Source organism: Balearica regulorum, chromosome 17, assembly GCF_011004875.1.
Source record: "Balearica regulorum gibbericeps isolate bBalReg1 chromosome 17, bBalReg1.pri, whole genome shotgun sequence".
NCBI classification, from domain to species: domain Eukaryota; kingdom Metazoa; phylum Chordata; class Aves; order Gruiformes; family Gruidae; genus Balearica; species Balearica regulorum.
The window spans coordinates 11,853,606-11,877,173 of record NC_046200.1 but is presented as its reverse complement, the minus strand read 5'-3'; the positions used below and the strand labels follow the sequence as shown (position 1 = coordinate 11,877,173).

The following is a 23,568-nucleotide window of genomic DNA, read 5'->3' as shown; positions in this document are numbered from 1 at the left end:
ATGTCCTTGAGAACATGCTGGAGTCTCAGCAACGTGACTCCAGTGCCCCCGGGAGGTTCCATGTTGGCAGTGCTGAATCCATGCTGTACATTCGGCCTGGGGGATATACCCCGCAGCGAGCACTGATAAACCCATTTGCCCCATCCCGCATGCCCATGAAACTTACCTCTAACAGGAGGCGCTGGATGCACACTTTTCCTGTGGGTAAGTCTGGTTCATAGCATATTAGATTGGTTCTCTTGTTGTGTTAATGCTTGGACAAGGAAGAAGCAACAGCAATGTGAACTCTGGCATCTTGAAGTACTCTGCACTGTAACAGAGGCTGAACTAAGTGTATGGGCTTGATAAATCAGAGATCTTTTTTTTGTAAATATTATCGTCTATTGACAAACTTGCAGTATCAGGTACTGTGGAACAATCTTATAGTAGATGGAGTCTGTTGAAGTGAATCATAACTATAATTTAGATTGGCTTTTGGATGCTGAATTATTCTCATATTTGCTTAGCACCTTGTAAGTAGGCCCTCCAAAATGTTTAAAAGAATATTCTGATTCACTGACTTCAGAGAAGATACCAGAGGTTTAACTCTTTAAAGATTTTGTAAACATGCTTTCTTAATTTCCATTAGTTAGCATTGCCTGTGTTGTTGACAAAAGGAGGGTGCAAGCAGAAGAGGAATCAATGCAGATGTGGTGATTAATGATCAAACTGTAACTGTGTAGGTCCATCAGGAGAAGCTATCCAGATCCATCATCAAACCCGTCAGAATATGGCAGAGATGCAGGGCAATGGGCAGCAGGATTTGACACATTCCTCTGCTGAGCTGCTGGAGCTGGCTTACCATGAGGCAACTGGCAGGTGAGCTCCTTAGGGTGAATCTATGTAGGCTTTGCATAAACATCCTTTTTCCTTAAAATTTTATATATGTTACAGTAAGATTGTGAGCTTTAAGTTCAAACATATGTTGCGTCAGTGCTACATATGCAGTATATGCTTTTATTTTGAGATATAAAGCTCTTTTGGCAAGGCTGGAGATGGTTTACCTCCCCTAATTTGGGGAAGGTGGTAGTTTATCACAGAGAGTTTGCAGTGTACAAGCAGTACAATGCATCACTCATGGAATTGTTCAAAATTGCCTTTTAAAAGCCTGTGTCTTTAATTCTTGACTTATTATCCTGATAGCTGTGACCTTCATCCCAGAATAGAACATTTTTTAGCACAGGGCACAGCCTTGCCTCACAGTAACTGTTGAGCAATTTCAGTGTTATCTGTTCAGTCCTGTCTTCCCCATGTAAGAAGTACAGCGATCATAAACATCAGGGATGGATTGCGAATGAAAGTACTTGTGTTCGTAAACTAGTTTTCTTTTTAAAAGCAAGTGTTGGTCAGTGTTGGGAGCTTATACAGATTGTTGGCTCTGAGAAGTGAAAAAGATCCCAGTGTTACTGGATGTGGCATCATTGTGGAGAGACTGTTTTTGCAGTGAGAGAAATTAGATTGTTCACTTCACCTAGGTCATTTTTCAAGCTGCACAGTTATTCTCCATTCTCCAGATACTGTCTTACCTGGGTTTTGTCTGATTATTTATTCTTTTATTGACAACATTTTGTCCGTGTTTTTCACTGCTTGTTAAATGTTGTTTACCGAAATGTTTTTGGTGGCTTAGGCAACTTTAGAATTGCCAATAAGTTTGTTTCTTTCATCCTTAACTTTGGTATCTTTCCTGCTATGTGTTTCTGTCCTCTTGCATGCTTAGAGAAATTCGTGTTATGTATTGTTTCTGGATGTCCAGGGTGAGTGAGCATGCTGCTTGTATCCTCTGCCTTTTTAATTTTCAGGGGTTTTTTCCTTCTGTCTTCCTAATTATTTTCATGCTTTTTTTTTTTTTCTCCTTTTATAGGGAAATTGTTTTCCTATCTTATACTTTGTATTGTCCTCTAGAATACTCTAATCTTTCTGTGTGGCATAATTTTAATATTACATCATCCTCACCAACTTTGTTCCCTAGTTCTACTTTAAAAAAAAAAAAAGTTGCCTTTTTATTACTTCATAAGTACATGCTAGTGTGCTAAAGTATCTTGTCATTAACACCAATCTCTTGTGTCATATTCTTGATAATTCTTTTTCTTGATCTCTTTGTGGTCTCTGTGGATGGCATACTCATCCAAAGCAATTTGATCAGCCTGGAATACTGGTTTTATAGACCGTGAAATCAGATCTGTAAATAACTAGCTAGGTTTTATTTCCCTCCTGGGAGTTATATGAGTAGCTGGTTCTCCACTGTCCTGCAAAGATAGTGCATTGGTTATTGCTAGAGGCAAAGAACAAACAGTATGGACAGATATGGAATACTGTTACTGCCTTCTCTATGGTGCTTTCGTGCCTGTTACCATCTCTGCAAACATCATGCAGAGCATGGTTTCACCACTGGCTCAGCTGAGACAGCAGGCTGATTACTTATGTGTTGTATCAGTTCTCGTTAAAAGCAAGGAATGGCATGAGTGAGGAAAGTTTGTATTATACAAGCTGTTTTGTTTTTCTCCAGACATATCAGCTCTCGGCATCCAGGTGACAGTGCCTCCTTCCTGAACTTCAGCGGAACAGAAGAGTACTCTAATGGTCTGGCTGGCAGCAACGGTGCAGGTAACAAAGCGATGAGGGAGCATGGAGTTGGGAGGGAAGGCCCTTCCTTGTTAGCAGTGACAAAGTAATAGAGCCAGAAGTCATGGAAGGTGGGTGGACAAGGCATTACAAAGTAGAAAGAATCAATAATGGAAAACCAGTCTTCAACTCTGAGTGATATGTTAATGTTCTTACTTGAGCTCTTTGGGGTCTGGTAGTTTTTTTGGGTTGGTGGGTTGTTTTTTGGGTTTTTTGGGTTTTGTTTAATGTGTGTCTACTTCTTTAGTTCTTTCGTTCTTTTCTTCTTCTGTTCTTTTTCCAAAACCAATTTAAAGATTGTTTTTAAAAGTCACTCTTCTGAATTACATTTAGATGAAAACAATGATGTTTTCTCCTATGCTCATACCTTGCAGAGCCATAAGGAAGTTAGCAGACTTAATTTTCCTGTGTCTCTCTTGTGTCGTGTTCATGCAGTCACATTAAAAGTTATTTTGTTCTGTTTCCTTCTGTGGATTTCATCTGAATACATTTAATTTTCTTGCTTTACTTTTTTTTTTTTTCTGCCTTCCAGATAGACTTTGTTCTCACAATTGCTAAACAGCATTTCAGCTGCTGGATACAATTTGCACAACATAAATGCAGAGCATATCCTGGCAATAAACATGCTTGCATTTTATAGAAGTCTTTTATGTCTGTAGATTGGATATAAATCATGTATAAGGTGGAAGTTAATCTGTGTCTGTCTTTGTGAAAGTCATTATGAGCACCTTCCCTGACTAAACACCCTGAGCCATCTGTAGCTGCCTCACTGTGACTCAGTGATTTGACTTATGTTTTTCCCTTATGGTTTGAGTCACCTATGAAACGAAACAGGTTGTTTGGGGTTTTTTTTACTTCCAAAAATATAATTTCTCAGTGAGTCTGGTTCTCTGCTGCCCACAGCATGTTTTGCTGCAACATGGGCTTCACAGTGAAAAATTACCCCATCTATGAACATTGTCATTCAGTATGTCATCTCTATTGTCCAGCAGATGGTAGATGATAGTTCAGAGCAAATAAATCTTGTTGCAATTCCCTAACTAGATGACAGATGGCATCACTGGAGTTAGTGAAAGATTGCTGCCAATTTGAGCCAGCTCCTCTACTGTTTTACTGGCATCATCATGGAAGCAGATAACCATCCTTTCTGTTAGTAAATGCTGTTTAGAGTAACAGCTATGATGTTGATATCAATTTCCTGGATCAATCTACATAAGCTAGTTTTATAAAAATGGCTCCTTTTTAAATGTTTGGACGCTTCTTGAAATTTGTATTTTGATAAATGCCTTTTAAGCCAGTGATTTTTCTTGTCTCCTTAGCTGCTCATTTCCTCTCGTGTGCCACAACATCTGTTGATACAGCTACATGGTGAACCAGCTCAGGGAAATGATCCAAATGAAGAGTAACTGTGGCTTTTCTTTGCTGTATGGATTGTGTCACTGAAACTACACAAATATTGATGCAAATACAGCAGGCAGATGTGAAATGGGGACTAGGAAGAACTGGTCAAGGGGTACCATAGCATCATTTTGGCTCAGTGTTCACTGAGCTGTAGTTTTAGTATGTTTTCCAAGTTAATTAGGCTGCTTAGAACAAATCCATTTGACAGTGAGAAAAATCATAGTGTCCTAAGTCCTAATCAAAACTTAAACATATTTTTTTGTTAGTCTTAAGTCCCTTATTAGTCTTTATTTAGGCTAGTATAAATTGAATTTCGCTCATAAACTGAGCATCTCTTCAATAGCTGTCACTTTATCTCGTTTCACAATGAATAAAAACTTCCTTACTATTCTTTCTTAGTGAAGTATGGACCAGGGTTTATCTTACAGGTTGAAATATAATGGAAGTTGCTGCCTTTTCAGAACATGGTAGTTTTAAACAGTCTGACATTAATATATTGGACCTATTTAGGGGCACTGAAGGATTAATTAATATTTTTCAAATTTTTAGTCTGGCAAGGGATAAAAAGGATAAAAAGGTTTGTATTTGCTGAATCAAGAAGATCAACTGTTTGTTTTGTTTCCTCCCTACCCCCTGGCAGAGAGATGAAATGTGTACTGGTAGTTTATACCTAAAAATGTTGGAATTTAAAATAAAATACATGTTTCTTTCTTGTAGGGATGAACCTCAAAACTCAGAACAAGGATTCCTTGGAAGATGCTGTCTCTAACTCTCTGGATCCAAGTAAGCAGGAGAAGGGTTTGGAAAAGTGTTTGCACAGGTGGGAAGATAGGGAGGGAAAGGGCACATACATATGTTAGAGGCATCAGGAGGTGGTAGGCAAGAAATGGAGGAGCCTACTTGGCTTTTGGCAGTAGTTTATTTTGCCCTGCAGTAATCTGCAGGATCTCCCTGCACTGTGTGTCTCACTGCGATTGCAGTTCTATATCTCTTAAGAGTATGTGAAACTGGTTGTCGTATTACATCTGAAATTCTTTCCTTACCAGGCACTATTATGCAAAAAGTTAAAGCTGCTGAACTCTTATCTGCCTCTCAATATGAAAAGTTTGCTTGGCACCAGCTAATCGAAGCAGAAGTAGTAGACAGTTTCTAAATTTTTTTAGAGAAATATCTGTCTTCATATAATACAGAAACAAGTGTGTGACTGCTTAAGAAAACATTTTCTTTATAGCGGCCTGTCCTGTAATACTTTCTTGTGCAGTGTTCCTGCCATTAATGTTAAAATTTTTATAGTAAAATAACTTTCTGTCTGTGAGATCACTATGACAGGAAGTTAAGAATTAGTAGTTGGCCAAGTGCCTTGATATAGATTGTTTGAGGATTGATGTAGTGCAGTAGTGAACTGATGATTTTATATAATTTGGTTAGCTTTTGCTTTTTAATGTCTAGTTTTAGATCTCTGTAATCTCAAAACTGCAACATAACTCTAGGAAAGGGTGTGGGGAAGGATTGCTTTCCAAGTTACTGTTTTTCTGGTCTTCCCTCTGGATCTGTCTTCTGTTTTTATAACTGTAGAAATACTCCCTTTTCTGCTGTTGTACTATTCCAGAAAGAGGCTGGCCTGTCGTTCTTTCTCTCCTCATCCCCAGCTCCTTCTGCAGTTGTCTAGGATGCAAAGCTGGTCTGATTTTCTTACTCAGACTTGGAATGTTGATCTATTTTATTAATAAAGAGTAACTGCACCTGACTTGCTGTAATTTTGGAAGAGTGATGGCTATGTCAGCTCTAGCTTTCAATCAACAGAAAATGAAATGTATTAACTTTGAATGCTGTTTGCATGATTGGGTTGAATTAGCATGTGCACTGCATTGTTTAACAAACTCTGTCTCTTTCTCTCCCTCCCTTCTTCCCGTCCTACTTTCCTTTTCCCTTCCCATTCCACCCCCTTTTTGTCCTGTTGACTTTATGCCAACTCTGGTTTTGTCCCTCATTCTTTCTAACTTTCCTCTTCACACTTTTCTTTCATCTTCCTCTGCACCCTCTTTTTTCATGGGTGACCATATATGCCCCCATTGTCTGCCCCCCAATGATACAACGAGGCAGTTCTGACACTGTCTGCTCCCCCCGTAGTGCCAGGCTTCTGTTGTACAGTTGGAGTGGACTGGAAATCTCTCACTACTCCGGCGTGTCTCCCTCTTACCACGGACTACTTCCCCGACCGTCAGAGTCTGCAGAATGATTACACAGAGGGTTGCTATGATCTCCTCCCAGAAGCTGACATTGACAGGTTTGGCCAGCACCTTCTTTGTAAAGTAATTTGCATTGAATCAAAGTGCTTAAGGTGCAGTTGATGGAAGAGGAACACTTTGGGGACTGTACAAGAGAACGATGAATTGCTAACATAGTTAGCAGAATACTTAGATTTTTCTCTTTTTGGTGGTAACTTTGCACCTCTCCTCGTGTTACCATCTGGCAGTATTATGTTCTGCAGATTTTAATTGTTTGTGTACAAAGTTTTACATCTCTCTTCTTGTTCTGTTGTGTTCAATCAAAAAAAGTTAACCTCAAGCTATCATCTTTGTTAATCTATTTTCTAGCAAGTATTTTTGGAAACAGTAAATGAACAAATGCATGTATATGCACAGTGTTTAAGATGCTTATCAGCAATTTCAAGGATATTTAGTTTAAAGAATCTTGGTGGAAAATAGTGGGATAAATAGAACTTCTCGGCTTGTCTTGGAGGTCTCTGGTGACCATTCTTTAATAGGGTTGGTTTGGGTTTTTTCTTCAAGCTGCCTCATCATCTTAAACATTTTTCAAACTTTCCACAACTTGTAAGTCATCAGAACGACCTGTTCATGGTGCTGCTTTATGTGAACAAAACAAAAATATTGGGGTGATTGAAGTACCTAGGAAATAGCAGGATTAATGAAGAAACAGCTAAAAGAAATGTCAAATGTCTCTTTATAGCAGGAAGGTGAAGTTCAGAGCAGAAGTAGTTGTAATAAGATGCCATAGTGATGTGTCTTTTAATCTCTCTCTGCTCTAGACTTCCTGCTGTGGGAGAGAGTGGAGCATTGCTTGCACACTTACAGTTCTGAGCTCTGCTGAACATTTACAAACTGCACTGAGAATCTCTGCAAAATGCTGTAAAAGTCATCATTGGTGAATTTATTGGAAGTTTAACAATTGTTGTAAACAAATTTGTTACTAGTTACAAAACTGCTTTCAAAGGGATTAATAAGTATTGCCAGACAAGACGATCATAAAATAGAAGGGTACCCATCTGTCTCTCTTGTTCCTGCACTGTGAAGCCCCCTCCTAGTTTTCACAGGCAGAGGGCTCCACTTCCTCGGAGCCCAGTGCAGGCATAAATCCTCAATTAGGAAACGCATTGCTAAGAATAGGTGTGTGGTCAGCTTCCTTAATCCAGTCTCCTTAACCTTTGTGTTCAGGAGAGATGAGGAAGGAGTGCAGATGACAGCCCAACAGGTGTTTGAGGAGTTTATTTGTCAGCGTCTCATGCAAGGCTATCAAATTATTGTGCAATCCAAACCACAGAAACCAGCCACAACTGTTCCACCCCCGCTCAGCAGCAGTCCCCTTTACAGTCGAGGTGAGTGACATTGTATTGACAATTCAGTCTTTTGTCTTTCTCTCCTTCTGCCAGTCCCAGTAACCTCTATGAATCAGGCAGAGATGCTCGCTGAAGCCCTCTATTCTTTTTGTCATTCTTTTTTTTTGTTGTTATATGAAAATCTTTGCTGGGAGAGAGCCTGATCTAGGGCAGCACAAGCAAATCAGCTGCACCATGAAGGGACAGGTACAGGATTTTTGAACTCTAATAAGAAACTGGCCTCATATTTGTGATGGTGAACCTAAATGAAATATGGCTTGAGTGCCATATTGGGTGAATACATCTTAAACACAATTCACATTGCAACTGCAGGGCAGGTACATGTCTAAAAGATGACAGATCCAAAGCTCCTAAATGTATGTATCTAGAAGCAGTTTCCTTACTCTGAAATAGCTGTGAATGTCCCAGGTAGACAGGTAAAGCTTCATTGTCCTGAAACCATGAGTCAGCTAAACCTTGTTAAAGCCCGGAGGACTGGAGTGGGTTAAGAGGGTATTGTATTCCCTTGAGAGAATCTGACTTACTGTTTGACTTCTGGATATTCTCTAGGCAAGTCAGTGTGATACAGTGTTCGTAGAGCAGGGAATACACATGAATAGGATGTGGTTGTTATTCAGTTTGGGAATGAGGAGCAAGGCTCCTTTAGTAAAGTACCAAGTTAAGTGGTTAGTTCCAGGAATGAACTAAAGAAGGTCTGTATTAGTGGTGTATGGATTATGAATGCCCCCTCCTTCAGTTGTGATACTGGCAAATCTTAACTGTAAAAATAAAAGGTTCATTGTGTCTGTGTTCCTTAAAAGGTGGCCTGAAAGATGGCTTTTAGTTTGTCTTGAGTTCAGAAACCTGGTTTTGGAGTCTCTTTCTATAGGTACAGTTTGACTGTTGCAGTAAACTGACAGGGAGTCTGTTTTGCTTTTTACGATTAGGTCTTGTATCAAGAAATCGACCTGAGGAAGAAGATCAGTACTGGCTGAGTATGGGCCGTACTTTCCACAAAGTAACATTAAAAGACAAAATAATTACTGTGACTCGATACCTGCCAAAGTGAGTATCTCTGTGGTTGAGCAGTTTGCTATCAGTGTTCAGATGAACAGGCTATTCCAGCTGCCTGTACTTGCTTGAAGGAACATAACTGTAGAACCTTCTTTCTCTTTAGAAGAAAGAGAAACACTGCTATTGATGATGCTGAGATTCATGTTTGCGTTTCTCTTTTAGGTATCCATACGAATCTGCTCAGATAAACTACACTTACAGCTTGTGCCCCTCACACTCTGACTCTGAATTTGTCTCTTGCTGGGTAGAATTTTCCCATGAGAGGCTGGAAGAGTACAAGTGGAATTACTTGGATCAGTATATCTGCTCTGCTGGCTCTGAGGATTTCAGGTGAGATCTCCTTTTCCATCCGGACTGGTCTGTGTCCTGATTGCCTCTTTTCCTTTTTGACCTAAAATTTCTTCAACAAGTCCAACCCATAAATGCTCAGTAGTCAGGGAGAGTAACTGGCCTGCTTTCACTTGTGTGGTGCTAGCAGCTGTTGCCTTCCAGGAATCTTACTTTGTGTTGCTATTGCATTATCTGATCGTTGATACAAAGTCTTGATCACAAAATGCAGTATGAAATTCTTTTCTTTCCCTTCTGCTACAAATGCAAAGAAATATGATGGCATTTTGTATCACATAGATGCTTTTCTTGGCTTCTTACTCATTTCTGGATCTGACTCAAAACTTCCATTTAGTTTGAATCTGTTGGAGGCTTGCTTGATCCTAGGCTTAGCTTGACAGTAGTTCTGCTCCTAGGCTGTGTAGAGCAGGGCTTCTTATTAGCAATGTGGAATATCTCCTCTAGTATCAATAGCCTTTTTGATATCTTCTCTCAACAAAATCAGTCTTTCTTTATCTTTGTTTCTTTTCAGGTCTCAATCAAAATGCCTCCTACTCTAATGTGTACCTTTAAGATTCCTTTTGCTTTGCTTATTTTTAGAGAAAAAGCCTTTGTAGCCTATCTTTTACAGAAAAGAAAATACATCTCTATGATACAGTTACTCTAAAGATAACCTTGTTTTCTGTTCTGCATATCAGTGTTTTAATGCTTCCCAGGGATATTGATATTGCTGACCATTCCTTTGCATATCTGCTCTTTCTCACTCAGGGATAGCAGAATGACATTGTCACTATACTCACTGAAATTTACAGCAGATAGATGGGTATTTTACTTACTGTAAAATCCTTCATAGGAAACTGTGCTGAACTCTGTCCTGTCTTCTATGTTCCTTCAGCCTTATTGAGTCACTGAAATTTTGGCGGACCCGTTTTCTTCTTCTGCCTGCCTGCATCAGTGCCACAAAGCGCATTATGGAGGGAGAAGTGCACTGCGATGTGTATGGTGACAAGCCCCGTTCTGATGAGGAGGAGTGGCAGCTCTTAGATGGATTCATTCGCTTTGTGGAGGGTTTAAACCGCATTCGTCGACGTCATCGATCTGATCGAATGATTCGAGTGAGTCAGCTTTTAGTTGGGTGAGAAGCTGAGTTTGAGTTTTATCTGAATCATCTAATGAAGCATTAGCAGAGAGACCCTGAGACAGTCCCAAGCATGTTGAGGGGTATAGGTGTGTGTATGTGTGGGTAATCTATACTTAAAGCACAGTGCTGACCAACGTACCATTTCAGATTTCAAATAGTATGGCCTTGTTACCACCTTGTTATTCTTGAACTAATTAAATTTACCTGGAATTGGTATCCTGTGCTGCTGTGGCTGGAACCAGAATCAGAGCAGTTAGTTCATGCAATGAGAAGCCAGGCTCTTCTGCATGGTGTAGCCATGCCTTAGCTTGTTGGTGCTCTGTTTTATCCTCAGCTGGTCTTCTCTTACCACAAGCCTGATGCCACCTCTTGGCAAATGTGCGTTGCTCTATGCTGTAGATGTGGTTAGCCTGGACGTATTATTGCACCTTGTGATGCAGACAATTGATAAAAAGAGATCTGTGAGTTAGTGATGCTGGTAAGTTCTATCTGGGTTGGCTGTGTGCTGCAGACTTAGGAAAAGGATTGTGAAAAGAGAACCATATGTGTGAATTTGTGGTGAACAGCAGTTTCAAGAGGGGGGTGAGAAACTGGTTAGTGTGTATCAAATTCTTTTGCAATTCACATACTGAATGGAGTAATTTATTTCAGAACAAATCTACCTTTTCCAAAATAACATCCATTTTATTTTGAGAAGAGCATCCACGCAAGAACTAGACTGTTCCATTTCTTGTGTACCTAATAAAGCCCCATTAACAGGGGGTGTTGTGTTCTTGCTTACTAGTTAAGCCTAGTTTGACTAAGTCTGTTCTTTCATTTTTTCTTTGTTAGAAAGGGTCTGCCATGAAAGGCTTGCAGATTGCTGGTCCGATTCCCACCCACTCTCTGGAGCAGCCTGGGCCTCCCATTGGGAAGAAAGGAACTTCAGCGCTCTCAGCTCTGCTGCAGATGGAAGCCAGTCAGAAGTGAGTCTCTGCAGCTAGGCTGTGTGAAGAGCACTGGAACATCCTTCCTACATATTCTGCCTGGGCTGGCTAAAGCAGATTTTGGGAACTTTGCCTCATAAAAAGGGATGTGGGATCCTGCTTCTTTAGCATCCTTGTGGCCGGGCTGGGGAAATACTGGGCTTTTCCAGTGACTTCTTGTATTATGTTTCCATTAATAGCATGAATACCAAACACTAAAAAGGAACATGGAGACTAGAGAAGTTAATGTCCAGTACTTTAGAGGGAGTATCTTTTTAAGTAGCATCTCAGTCCATTACACCTCAGATTTGTCATCTATTTGTGATTTGCCAGTACAGTTATATCCACAAAAGAACAACTTAACTGGGACATAACTGTACACAAGTGTACACCACACCAGTTGAGCGGTCTCAGTATAAACATTGGGTAACAAACACAGCCTAAAGAAAATAGCTTGTTTGCACTGATAACATCTATTAAAATACCTGTGAAACTTCTGAGGTTCTTTTTCAGTATTGATCTGGAATGGTTCAAAGAAACTTAGAGTACTAATACCAGATATGCTGTAAACACAATTTAAAACATTGTTGCTGTTAAATAGGTAAGATATTTTAATATTTTTAATGATAAGGTAGTATTACACATGCATAATGAAACTGAGTAAGTTCAAAGGTCCATGTTTATGTAAAAACTACTTACAGATCAACTCTGTGCTTCAGACTGTGGGAAAGCAAATGTCTGAAAATACATTTTTCTGCAATGGTTGCCCTCAGGTGGAAGCTGACACAGAGCATGTTGAAACAAACTCTGGATTCCTTCCTTTTGTTTTAGGACACTGGGGGAGCAGCAAGCAGCAATGCTGTCTGGGAAGAGCTCTGGGCAGCCTTCAGAGAGTGGGAGCATTGCTATCACACCCACCTATATGGACAGCCCTCGTAAGGTAAAGACTTTCTGGTCTTTCTTTAGCTACTATTTTTACATAAGAATTTCTCAAATAATAGAAGAGTATTTCTGTAAGTACGTGGCTACATCACACCACATCTTACTCTCTAATCCAGCAAGTACCGGTTCTGTACCGGGGATACCCTTAAGCTTTTGTGTGCAAGGGCATAAGAAGAGGTTGGGGCACAACCTTCCTTCAATTCTTTAATGAGATGGAATGAGACAATGAGATGGAATCCCTAGGATGCTATCCCAGTGTGATTTTGCTAATTTAAGTGGTATTTGTTAATTGGTCCATTTCCTTTTCTGGTAGCACATTTCATTTCAGTGAGGGTTTGATTTTTAGATTTAGTAGTACAGTGCTGTCTGCATCTCTGTAAAGGCTGTCTTTAAGAGCAAAATCAAGCTCTAGACCATGACTGTGTTGAAACTTCAGTGGAATTTTAACAGCAGGAACTCCAGTCACTTGCATCTGCTTAGAGGAGAGGATGTGTTCCTGAGTAGTGATTTAGATGCCATTCCTTCTCTGGCTGGACTCCAGGCTGGAGAAAACTGTCTTCCTGGAGCTCTCTTTAGACAGTTAAAGAAAAGACCGTGCTCTCCCTCAGCCTTCCTGTCAATTGTCCTGTGAGTGCCAGGAGAGCAGAAACTCTACCTCCAAGTCCGACCAGAAATACTTGATTATTTTTCTGTATTCTAGCATGATGGTCTTTCAGCAGAAGGCTGATGATGAACTGAACGAAGATACAGCACTTAAGCGTGACCTATCTTTGGGTTCAATAGTTGAAGTGTTGCAAAGAAAAAGTTCTCGGATTCCCCACTATCAACTTAACCATCTCTTTCAGTATTTTTCTCTTAGCATCTAGTCTTTTGACATCCGCCCTCTCCTGCCACCACCAGGGACAAGTGTCGTGTTATTATGGAAACCTGGGTATTGCTAGTTGAAGTGATAAAGTAACTGCAATCATCTTAGTAATAGACATCTATTTTGTAGAATGAAAGTGCTTCCAAAACACAGATGAGATTCAGGAGCAGGTCATGCTAGGTTTGGAAAAAGTGGGTGCAGACATTGACTTGAGGCATGTTTGCAAACTTCTAGATCATAATTCAGGCTTTACATTCTCCTACCATTTAGGAAAATCAACTTCTTCAAACTTCTCTCTTTAAATACAGAAATTGTAAATACCTCTTTCGACCAGTAAGACTGGTGAAAATTCCACATAGGACACAAGACAGAAGAACGTTGTGTCTGGTTGTTCTGCGCGACACAGGGAAAAAGTCAAAATTGGCTTCCTTAACAATGGCGCGCTGGTGTGTTGGAAACAAAATAGCAGACTTTGTGCTACCAGCAAATGCTAATAAGCAAATGCAATATTATGTAATTTTAAGTATATTCAAAAGCCTCTCTGGAGGGCTAACTGGAGAATCTGGAAGAGTGCATTATCAGTTGAAAGCCTTTCACACTACATTAGTAAACAATCCTATAAATATTTACACATAGGGACTGGGAGAGGAGCAATTGGGATCTCCAAATTGATGGCTCACGCTTGTTGGAAAGGTGCTGGTGGACAGGTAGCCTTATCAGGCAACTTTGTGCTTACTTAGAAACATCAGCAAGTGTGTGCCTCATGTTTCCAGGACAACACAACCCCTTTTGGGCTCAGCAGCATGGGTATGTCTGTTGGCTGTCCAGAGACTTGCAACCAAAGTACTGACAAATTGTCACAGCTGTGTACTTTGTCAGCAGCCAAGGCAGCAAGTGCTTTTCTAGGATGCTATTCAGTGCTGGAATTATTCCAAAACAAAACTGAGCCACTGGCTCCACCTTTACTCTGTTTCAGAGTAGAACTGACAAGTCACTTCAGCCAGTTACTGGGCAATACAATACGATTTTAATGCAGTGAGTTAGCTTGATGCATAATCTGATCGGGAAGTCTTTGCCCTTATGGATACAGGATGCTTCGCGCTGCTTCTGCACTGCATAAATTGCCAGCCATATAACCCTGGCACTCATTCTTTCCAGAAAATGTTTTATATGTACATACCATGGTAAGCATCGTCTTAACTACAGGCTAGACAAAATATTTTGCCTAGGGAACAGAATAAAGAATTGCAAACAGGGAATAAAAGTCTAGTTGAGTTCCACTGCATTGTCTTATGTGATAAGAGAATTTTGACACATCTTTGAATAGCAGCCGGGAATAAAATCGTCTGGGGTTTGCAAGTAGGGGGGGAACATAGCACAGGCAGTGTCTGTTTAATTTTGCAGGAAGTATTAAACACAATGTCAGAAAGATCTTTGTGATAAGTTTTTCTTCCCTTTCTTTTGCACCATACCAGACCTGCATTTGAGAGGAAGAGTGTCCTTCCTGAAAGGAGGTTTTTTGTATCTTCCTCTATCATTTCAATGACTGATAGACTAGAAAAAAAGTCCTTCTTTGGATATTTGTCATTACACATGCAGTTCTACAGGTTTCTGCATCACTATTCAGCTTTGCATTTGGGATGGAAACCCACTTTAGAGCTCAAGTCTTTCTCCTGTGAAGTGTGGAGGGAAGGCTGTAGTTTCAATTGGCTTCTGACCAGCATGGTTTTCAAAACTTTGGAAAAGTATCTGTGCTAAGGAAGAACAATGTCTCATTACAAAGAGAGAAAGTAAGGTTATGTGTGGGAGTAACTCCTGATGCTCTTCATTCTGCTGCATCTGGGTCTGTCTGGGATCTGCGTTCTCCTCATACTTTCTCTCTGTGGTCATTTCATACTTGCACAACCTTGTATTTGCTTTTCTTCAACTCCTTGTTCCTGTGTTGCTGTTGCCATTAATGGGCCTACTTCCTCTGATGCCTTCAGGATGGGGCCTTCTTTATGGATTTTGTTCGCAGCCCACGTACAGCTTCAACCTTCTACTCACAGGTTAGTTTTGAACGGGGTCTTGTCACCTCTGGCTTTTAGACTGAGGTGATGGAGACATTTGTTCACCTGAGCTTGCCACATCAGTTTCCAGATCTGCTTGTTGAGAGGGAGTTGTGCAGCATTAGCAGGATAAAGTGGCTGGTGGTGGTGGATGTAACTATTTCCTTCCACCATTCAATGTTTGTGATGTGCTTTGGATGTTCGTGTGCCCTGCCTTACTGTCCTGTGCAGTACTGTCTTGTCAGCTACCGAAGCTTCTCTTTTTGTGCTTCAGTAAGTAGTCATTTTCCATCTTCCCTTGCTAAACAAAATGGCAACAGCTTGCTCATCTCATTCGTGGCTAAATTTCTTCTGTGGTATTTGATGGACAGGTGGTTCCAGGGAGATCCAAGTCAAATTGTGTCCTTGGATTTTTAAAACAACTGAGGGCTGAAAACATTGGTGTCATCTTGGTTTAAAAGTCATTGTGACAGTAGTTGTTTGCACACTTGACACCATTTAGGAGTTAGCAATAACACAGTGTGTCCATAGAAAATACTGCTGATTGAAATAAGTTCTGAGGAGGGAGAGAGGATTTAGCTGGCTGTAGGGACTGTAGATTCCACGTTGGAGCATCTGCTGGTTTTGGCTGCCCAAAAAGGGGCATCTACCATTGCAGAGCGAGAGATCTTTGGGATGTGAGAAATGGCATAAATAAAGGACTCTGGTCTGGCTATCACAGACCTAAGTCAAACTACCAGCTTCGTGATTTTTAGCTGTGCATGTGCTGTGTATTCATCATGGCAGATCATCCCTCATATTTACGCCAGCTTGAGTTACTCTGCTGTTCGTGTTCCTCTCCCCCAGCTCTCTAGCTTTTATATAATATGCCTTTCCTAAACCATACGTGTTAATGACAGATGGCAATTACAGTCTGTACTTTGCTGAATCTTTCAGCATTCATGTTCTTTCTGAAATGATTTTATGTTAATTTTATGAACTGTTCAGTCTACCGTTGGAGTAGTGCGAGTGTTCCTGCGGGAGGAAAGTGTTCTTGTTGTCTTGGCAACATAGGTGTGGGTGGGTGCCAACCAGCCTCCTGATACTACCCTAAGAAAGGAAGGAAGATGAGCTGATTTCGTGCATTATGAAACTTGAATTCCGTGTGATACATTTGCATATTTTTGTCTGAGAGTTAGAGTTGAAACTATTTTTTCTAACTGCTTACTACTTTCCTGTAGTGATTAAGTTTCCTGTTCTGTCCATTGCATGTTTATAATCACAGTTATTCACTCAAGTTGACAATGTCAAGTTGGGACTGGTGTGGCTGGTTTGCCAGCACTTCTCCCAGCATGGTTGTTGCTGGGTTGGTGATCCTCATCTTTACTGGGGTCTGAATTTTGTGTTTGTCAGTAGCTCTGTAGTGATGACAAAAGTAAGACTGTATTTATCCTTTCTGTGTATGCTTGTGCTTGCCTTATAGTATTGCTTGTTGTTAACTAACTTGAGCAGAGGTACAGATGATGCGGGGAGGGGAAAATGGGATTTATGATTGCATCATAAATTTCATAAAGATGTTGCTGTATTTACTCCTTGCAGGTCTCTATAGATCAATCTGTTCCTGCAACCTCAGATGGCAACGCATCGATAAACATGGGGCAGCTACCTGAGAGGAGCAACACGCAGACCTTGGGAAGTTCCCAGAACATTGCAGACCAAGGATATACCATAGCTGGCGCCGCAGAGGGCAGGTAAGAAAAGCGCAGCAGTGCTATACTGCAGTTCTGTTCAGTTACATTCCCTTTTCTGGTGTCAAGAAATGGGCACTAAACAGGAACCTGAGAACAAGATGTGCTGTGTCTGTCAGCACTAGAAGGCACTTGTCACAAGATCTTACTGCAGCATTTCCGTGTACAGAAAGAGAAATGCAGAAAATAAGCCGTGTAATGCAGTTTTCCAGAATTAAATGAACACAAGGCCTGATTTCCTACAAAAAGAGCTTCATTCTTCAAGAAACGAAAACAAAGAAATTCCATTTCTGAAATCCGTTATCAGAAAACCAGGCTTCGAATTGACATCTGTCTTCTGTCTATTTTAGTGAAGGGTGGCCCTGCAGGTCTGATTGGATCAAGTAAGTTGATGAAATCCAAGAGGTTCTAACCTGGAGGCAAGACACCAGGGAGGAAGCAACATTAAAAATAAACTATATTAGCACCTGCTTCCTGCAGTTGTATATTACAATTAAAAAAAAAGAAAGCCAACTTCAAAATGTTCTCAATTGCTCCGGTGTACAGCTGTACGTAACATAGTGTGCATTGGGTCAATATAGCGATGACCTAATGACCTCAGGGGGTAAATACAGGTCTGATGCTTTTAGTTGTCCTTCCTGAGATGGAAAAGGAAATAAATGTAGCAATGTCATTGTGGGGAAGATAAGAGAGCATTTTTTCTTAACTGTACGTATATGAACAAATCTGGCAGCTTCCTTGGTTTTCAGACATGCTTCTGTTTACTTCCCAGCTCTCAGCAGTGTTCAGCAAGCTCTCTGACTTCCTCCTCCACCTTGATAGAGATTCTCGAAGCCATGAAACACCCCACGTAAGTGTTTAGTATAAATATGCTTAACATCTGTCTAGGTGTTTTGTAAGAGGACGTGAGGCATGGAGTCACTCAAAGGAGAGCCCCATGTCAAATGTTGAAGAGTTTTAAGCTTCTGTTTGTTATTCAGTTCCAGTTTCTCTAACAAGGAATTTTACAGAAACTGAGGCATGACTACTGCTGCCGAGACTTTAATTATTAGAATCCCAGAATCTTGTCAAAGCAAGAATTGTTGGTTAGAGTGACACTAAAGTGCTGTCAATGCCTGCTCTTCGTCTTGTTATCAGAAGCTAATGATAAGTCACCCTTGGGGCATTGTGTGTTTCTTGTCCTGTATCTTTATGACTGTTTTTTTTTCCCCCAGCAGTGATTTTTGTCTTTGTAACTTAAAAGAACTGTCAGTCAGTCCATGTTAACATGTGTGACTTGCTGCAATTCAGCACAGGGATCCAGCTGCTCTCTGAACAGAAGGGCCTCTCTCCGTACTGTTTCATCAGTGCAGAAGTTGTGCACTGGCTGGTGAATAATGTGGAAGGTGTGCAAACCCAAGCCATGGCGATTGACATAATGCAGGTAAGAGAACTATCGAAGGGTATATGGAGGGCCAGAAATACCTCGTTCTGTGAAGAAAGTATAATTGTAGAGGAAAGCATAGCGATAATTTCTGTTTCTTATTAAAATCTTCTTATTGATAGGTATTGAAAACAATGTTCAACAGAATATGAGGTAATGATAACATTTTTGGATTTCCTATCACAAAACAGCAACATATTCTTCAGTAGTAATATTATTTTTTTCACTTACATATGATGTCAGTTCTGTGTATAACCTCCAATTAGCTAGTAGTTACCAAGAACTCTCCATTGCGTTAGGACTGTGAGGCATTACAGTGTGATTTGGTTTTGGTTTTAGCTTTGTTTTTTCTTCTGATAATCAGTTAATGAAGTCATAATAAAAACAGCATATGACCTCTCTTTTATGGATGCTCAAGTTTACATACTTTATGCAAGATACACTGCTTGCGTTCATGAATTATTTTTCTTCCCTATCAAACTATGTCGGGGCAGAAGGTTGGAAATGTTTTGGAGTTCATTACTCTGCTGAGATCCCATATCAATTAACAGAGAACCTAGAATGTTCTTACCTTCCTATAAATCCATCTATAAAACCAGAGCAGGGTAAGGGAGGAAGGTGGGCATCTGCAGAAAGGTCAAACACAATTTCTCAGGGAGATGAAGGCTCGTTACATTTACTGAATATCAAGAGACAACATTGCTGATATTCTTGTTAAGCACATATCTGGACAAAAAGATGTCAAGAAAGAAAATTGTTTCCTAACGTTCTCTAGCAACCTTTTTATGTAACTGTAAGAGTGACTTCTTTTTTTATCATCTTTGCTCTGTTCTCTTTTTTTTGTTCAGAAAATGCTGGAAGAGCAGCTTATTGTCCATGCCTCTGGAGAAGCTTTACGAACCTTTATTTATGGGTTTTACTTTTACAAGATTGTTGTGGACAAAGAACCAGACCGAGGTCAGCATTGTGTTATTACAAGACTTTCCTTATTATCCCTTTGCATAATCACTAGCTGTACTTGATTCTTACGGGTGCTGCAGCAGAAATGCACTGTGGGAGCAGCCAAAGCCACTGCTCTAAAGAGTCAGAGAAACTCTGCCGCCTTGTTTTTTAAGAAAAAGAAAACAAAAAGATGCAGACAACATAACCTATTTTTTTTTCTTCCCCTTTTTCAGAAAGATCTCTTTCTTGGCCTTGAACACTTGTTTCTAACTGTGATCTGTCCTTCCCCTTGCTTTTTGTTCAGTGGGCATGCAGCAGCCTGCTATGTGGCACACAGCTGCCATGGATGACTTCTCCGCCTTCCAGAGGAAATGGTTTGAGGTGGCGTTTGTGGCAGAAGAGCTCCTGCATTCGGAAATCCCAGCATTTTTCCTGCCCTGGCTGCCCAGCCGCCCAGCCTCCTATGCAAGTAGGCACAGTTCCTTTAGCCGCAGTTTCGGAGGACGGAGCCAGGCAGCTGCACTATTAGGTAGATGCACAGCACAGGTGACAGCTGGGGAAGTTCAAGGGGATAGTTTGAAAGGGGAAGAGCAGCCAGCCAAGGGTATGATCTCACGTGGACCAGCAATAAAGCTGCAAATTTCATGCTGGCCTTATATGTGTCTTGCACGTGGATTTGTTCGCATATGCTGGATGTGTGTTTCACTGGCTGAGCAGGCAGGTTTTGCTTCTGAGTACTGGAATACAGTAAAATGTATTTTTAAAATGTTCCTTGTTCCTGAATGTTGTCCCCCCACCCAATGTCATCCTCTAGAATTGAGAGATAAAAATACTGACTTTGTCTCCTTGCAGATCCAGAGAGACTCTTCACAACCTGTGATGAGCATGGGGGGATAAGTTATGAGAACAGCAGAGCAACCAAACTGTACCTAAAGTGACATGCCTAATTGCTTCTCAATGGCAAAAGCCACAGCGAGATCCATATAGATTAGAGAAGTTTTCTGTGGTGTGCTGGAGGCTTTTCGGCTAATCTGAATCGTGTATAGCCAGACTCCTTATATTAAAGTCTGGGAAGCCCAGCTACGAATGATCCCTGAAGTGTGGAAGCGGTAGGGTTTGCATATGGAAGATCTAGGTGCTGGGCAAGATACCACTATAACATCTAAAGTTCTGTAATGTGTGAAGTATAACACTGACTACCACTAACAGCCCGTGAAACACACTGACTGCTTGACTGACTGTGTTGCTTTGTCAGCTTTTTGTTGCGTTTCCAGGCCAGCCTGAGTCACTTGCTTTTGTTCCTCTTTCCATGTTAAAAATTATGAGAAAAATCATTGCTATGGAACTGCAACTTCAGATTTATTTAGATGCATCTTTTAAAGGCCTGTCAATTAAGGATAAAAAGAAAATTCTGCTGTTCTCCTGTTTTGTATATTTGACATTCTGAAGAGAAGCGATATACTGCTGGTGTAGTATCTCTTAAACCTGAAGTTACAGTAATCCTTGTGTATTTCTGAAAGCCTTGTTTGAAGAGGAACAGCATCAGAAATGGGAAAGCATTAAGAAGAAGCCTGAACTAACAGTTAATTCCCTGAAGCCAACATATGCAGGGTATTTTTCCCTGTCACACAATAAATCTGTTGCCTTGGCTAGCGTACAACCTCATTAGCTCAATGATTGGCCAGAGCTGAAGCCTGAACGTAGGCTGGCATGAAAGTATTGTGAAGGCTGGAGGCGCTTGGGCCAGATTTTGTTCCTGCTTTGATCTCTTACTGTTTAGCCCAACAAAGCCACTTCACTTCTCTGTGTCTCTCCTCTGTTGTGAGATGAGAAGACTGAGGCTCAATAAGCTTGTACTTGGAGAAACAGGCAAAGGAAGAAGGGTGGTTTAGTGCCCTCTCATGCTCTTCCTTGGCTGACATTACAGAAAAGGTATTCCCTCAGCATGTGGTGTAGTTACACACCTGTGTAGCCCTCCTTTTTCATTTCAAGTGGAATTATGTCCGTTCTGGGATTTAACCAATTTGCAGTCCTTGGATGAATGAAAATACTCATGTGCAATCTGGTTATTCGAGGAATAATAGTTTCTTGGAGAAAAATCCAGTGTGGAACTTTTTTCTTACAAAGGAACTGGTTTAATTGATGTTTCTGTGCTGTCCCTCTTCTGAACAGTATTCTGAAAAAAACTTTACCAGTTCATCTGAGGCAGAGAGCTTTACTAAACCCAGATGACCTCTGGTCCACGTGACTTCATTTGTTCCTCTCTTGGCTTTGATTTGGTTGTGGTTTTTATTTCTTCCCCTCCCCACCTTCCCTAAATGTCAGGCTGTGACATAAAATTGCATGCAAGCATTGGGAGCTCTGGAACAGGCTCCATGTATCTCTAAAATCTTTATCCCTCCCAATTCCCCTGTCCCTTGCCCAGTGATTGTCCCCTTTCCCTTCCCAGTGGAAGTCTGACCTGTGATATACTTAATCTTGTCCCTTTTGATTTATAGCAATGCATGCACTACCGGTTGTAGTCATGTATGTAGTGTAGTCTGTGACTGGAGAATAACCTGCCTGCTCCTCTCCGATTTATTCAATAAATCATTAGTTAAATACTCAATGGTACAAGTCAATTGGGAAGCAGGTGAGTCCTCTTAAAATCAGATCTGAGGAAGCTAGCGTTTATTCTATTAAAATTAAGTTGGTTTTAATCTGAAGCTTCTAAATTCAGACACGTGGATATTTCTCATCAGCTTTTAAGGTCCCTTTGCTTAGCTCACCTGGTTGGACTGTGTTCTTGTTGCTTTGCCTGTGAATTACAGCTGCAGGCAAGATGGAGAGAGAAGCTCCAGTCCTAACGGGGAGTCTGCATTGTCTGGAAAAAGGAACTGTCTAAGGGAGCAGGGAGCTCATTCTTCACAGTGTGCTAGTTTGGGCACGCTGGACTCTGGTGTTATCACTGACTTCTTAGCTAATGACCAACATCTACCTGACTGAGCTGCTTTCGCTTTACAGCTTTTGGGATGTTGTTTTGCAACATACTTCATTACAAAACTGGCACTGGGGTTCATACTTCGTTACAAAACTGGCACTGTAAACTTCTAACCACAAGCATTGCATTCACAGTGATAATCCACCAAAAAGGAGCAAGAAAAAGAAAATAGGATGTTGGTCTGTCTGACAATATCAGACCAACTCAGAAATTGCAGATGATACATTTCCCAAAGACAAAAATGGATTTTATTTACAAAACAAAACTGGGTGATGTTCTTCCATTTTTATTCGGGTTTTTTCTTACTTTTTTTTCTATTCCTAGGCTGCAGTAATAGCCATATAAAGGATTTTCTTATAAACTTGAAAACTGTCTCAAGCTAACTTGCAGTAGAAGTGAAGATGGCAACTTTCCATGTACCTTGAGGAAGAACTTCAAATATTTTTTTTAACACCATTAAGGCAGTAAATTATAAGGTCATTTAAAGCTGGCTAAATAAAAGGGTGCACATCTTCCTCTGCTTAAGCAAGAAATAATATGCATGCAATAAAAAAAGGCAAAGGTTTTTCAATAGTAGTATTGCAGCCCTTTTTTTTTGTGTCAATTTTTAACTTTATAGAAATGTTAAATTATGGTTTTGCCTAAAGAAAAGTTGAAAGTGACAACGTGGTTCATAGCAGGACTTTGGTCTCAAAGTCGGAGATTTGGGTTCTATCCCTGGCCTTGCAGTCTGCTGTATGACACCAGCCAGGTCACTTCCACTTTATGTGCTTCCCTTCCTCTCTTGCCTGATATCCAAGATTTTCTTTCACTGGGATGCTGGGGTGTAGGGCACAAAGGGAGCTGGATCTTGGGCACTATCCCAGCACTTACTGCAAAGCAGTAGAAGGTATTGCAGTGATCCAAACACTGCTTGAATGAGCCTTGGCTGACTTTTCATGCTTTTACAGAAAGCGTTGGGTGTGCAGTTTTAGCAACACGGTAATGTGGGATATTGATATGGGGTTAAAGAAACAAGTATTTTAATTTCTAATCTCCTTTAGCTGTGGAAAGTCCTGGAATGCTCCTGCCCTGTGTAACAGCACCCTGTTGTGATTTCTGGTGGAGGCATATACCAACATGAAAACCAATTTGGAATGCCTTGGATATGAAGGAGCTGATACTGTCTAGCCATATATAATTATGGCACCAGTTGCTTATTGATTAGCTGCTTGACTCTTGATTCTGTCTCTTTATTGCGGCTGAAATGTCTTTTGACTGCTTGTGGAGGTAATTCTGTGGCACAGACCCCTGATAAAAGTGATACTTAGGGTTTTTTTTGTTTTTGTGATCTGGATGAGCAGCGTTCTGGGACTATTCTGCTAGCCCAAAAATATTTGGGGAGGAGTGGGAGGACAAATTCATTTCCAATAGCTTGTCTTGTTTCTTTTCTTCTGTCTCCCACCCTCTCTTTAAT

The 23,568-nt window shown here is 40.7% G+C and overlaps 1 protein-coding gene across 16 annotated transcripts in view; it reads left to right on the top strand.

Annotated features, from left to right (window-relative positions):
- DEPDC5 (DEP domain containing 5, GATOR1 subcomplex subunit) overlaps positions 1 to 23,568 on the top strand; it is a 45,992-nt gene that overhangs the window by 17,083 nt on the left and 5,341 nt on the right. For 6 of the 16 annotated variants that reach the window (XM_075769967.1, XM_075769972.1, XM_075769971.1 and 3 more), the window contains exons 22-38: positions 1 to 204; positions 723 to 858; positions 2,546 to 2,643; positions 4,780 to 4,845; positions 6,166 to 6,349; positions 7,518 to 7,678; positions 8,626 to 8,743; positions 8,915 to 9,082; positions 9,975 to 10,194; positions 11,052 to 11,185; positions 12,017 to 12,125; positions 14,978 to 15,040; positions 16,619 to 16,770; positions 17,540 to 17,617; positions 18,058 to 18,190; positions 19,039 to 19,147; positions 19,437 to 19,661. In XM_075769967.1, coding sequence (XP_075626082.1) covers positions 1 to 204; positions 723 to 858; positions 2,546 to 2,643; positions 4,780 to 4,845; positions 6,166 to 6,349; positions 7,518 to 7,678; positions 8,626 to 8,743; positions 8,915 to 9,082; positions 9,975 to 10,194; positions 11,052 to 11,185; positions 12,017 to 12,125; positions 14,978 to 15,040; positions 16,619 to 16,770; positions 17,540 to 17,617; positions 18,058 to 18,190; positions 19,039 to 19,147; positions 19,437 to 19,661 — 2,358 coding nt within the window. The remainder of the gene's footprint in view (positions 205 to 722; positions 859 to 2,545; positions 2,644 to 4,779; positions 4,846 to 6,165; positions 6,350 to 7,517; positions 7,679 to 8,625; positions 8,744 to 8,914; positions 9,083 to 9,974; positions 10,195 to 11,051; positions 11,186 to 12,016; positions 12,126 to 14,977; positions 15,041 to 16,618; positions 16,771 to 17,539; positions 17,618 to 18,057; positions 18,191 to 19,038; positions 19,148 to 19,436; positions 19,662 to 23,568) is intronic. The other 10 variants (XM_075769970.1, XM_075769975.1, XM_075769973.1 and 7 more) reach the window with 5 other exon arrangements.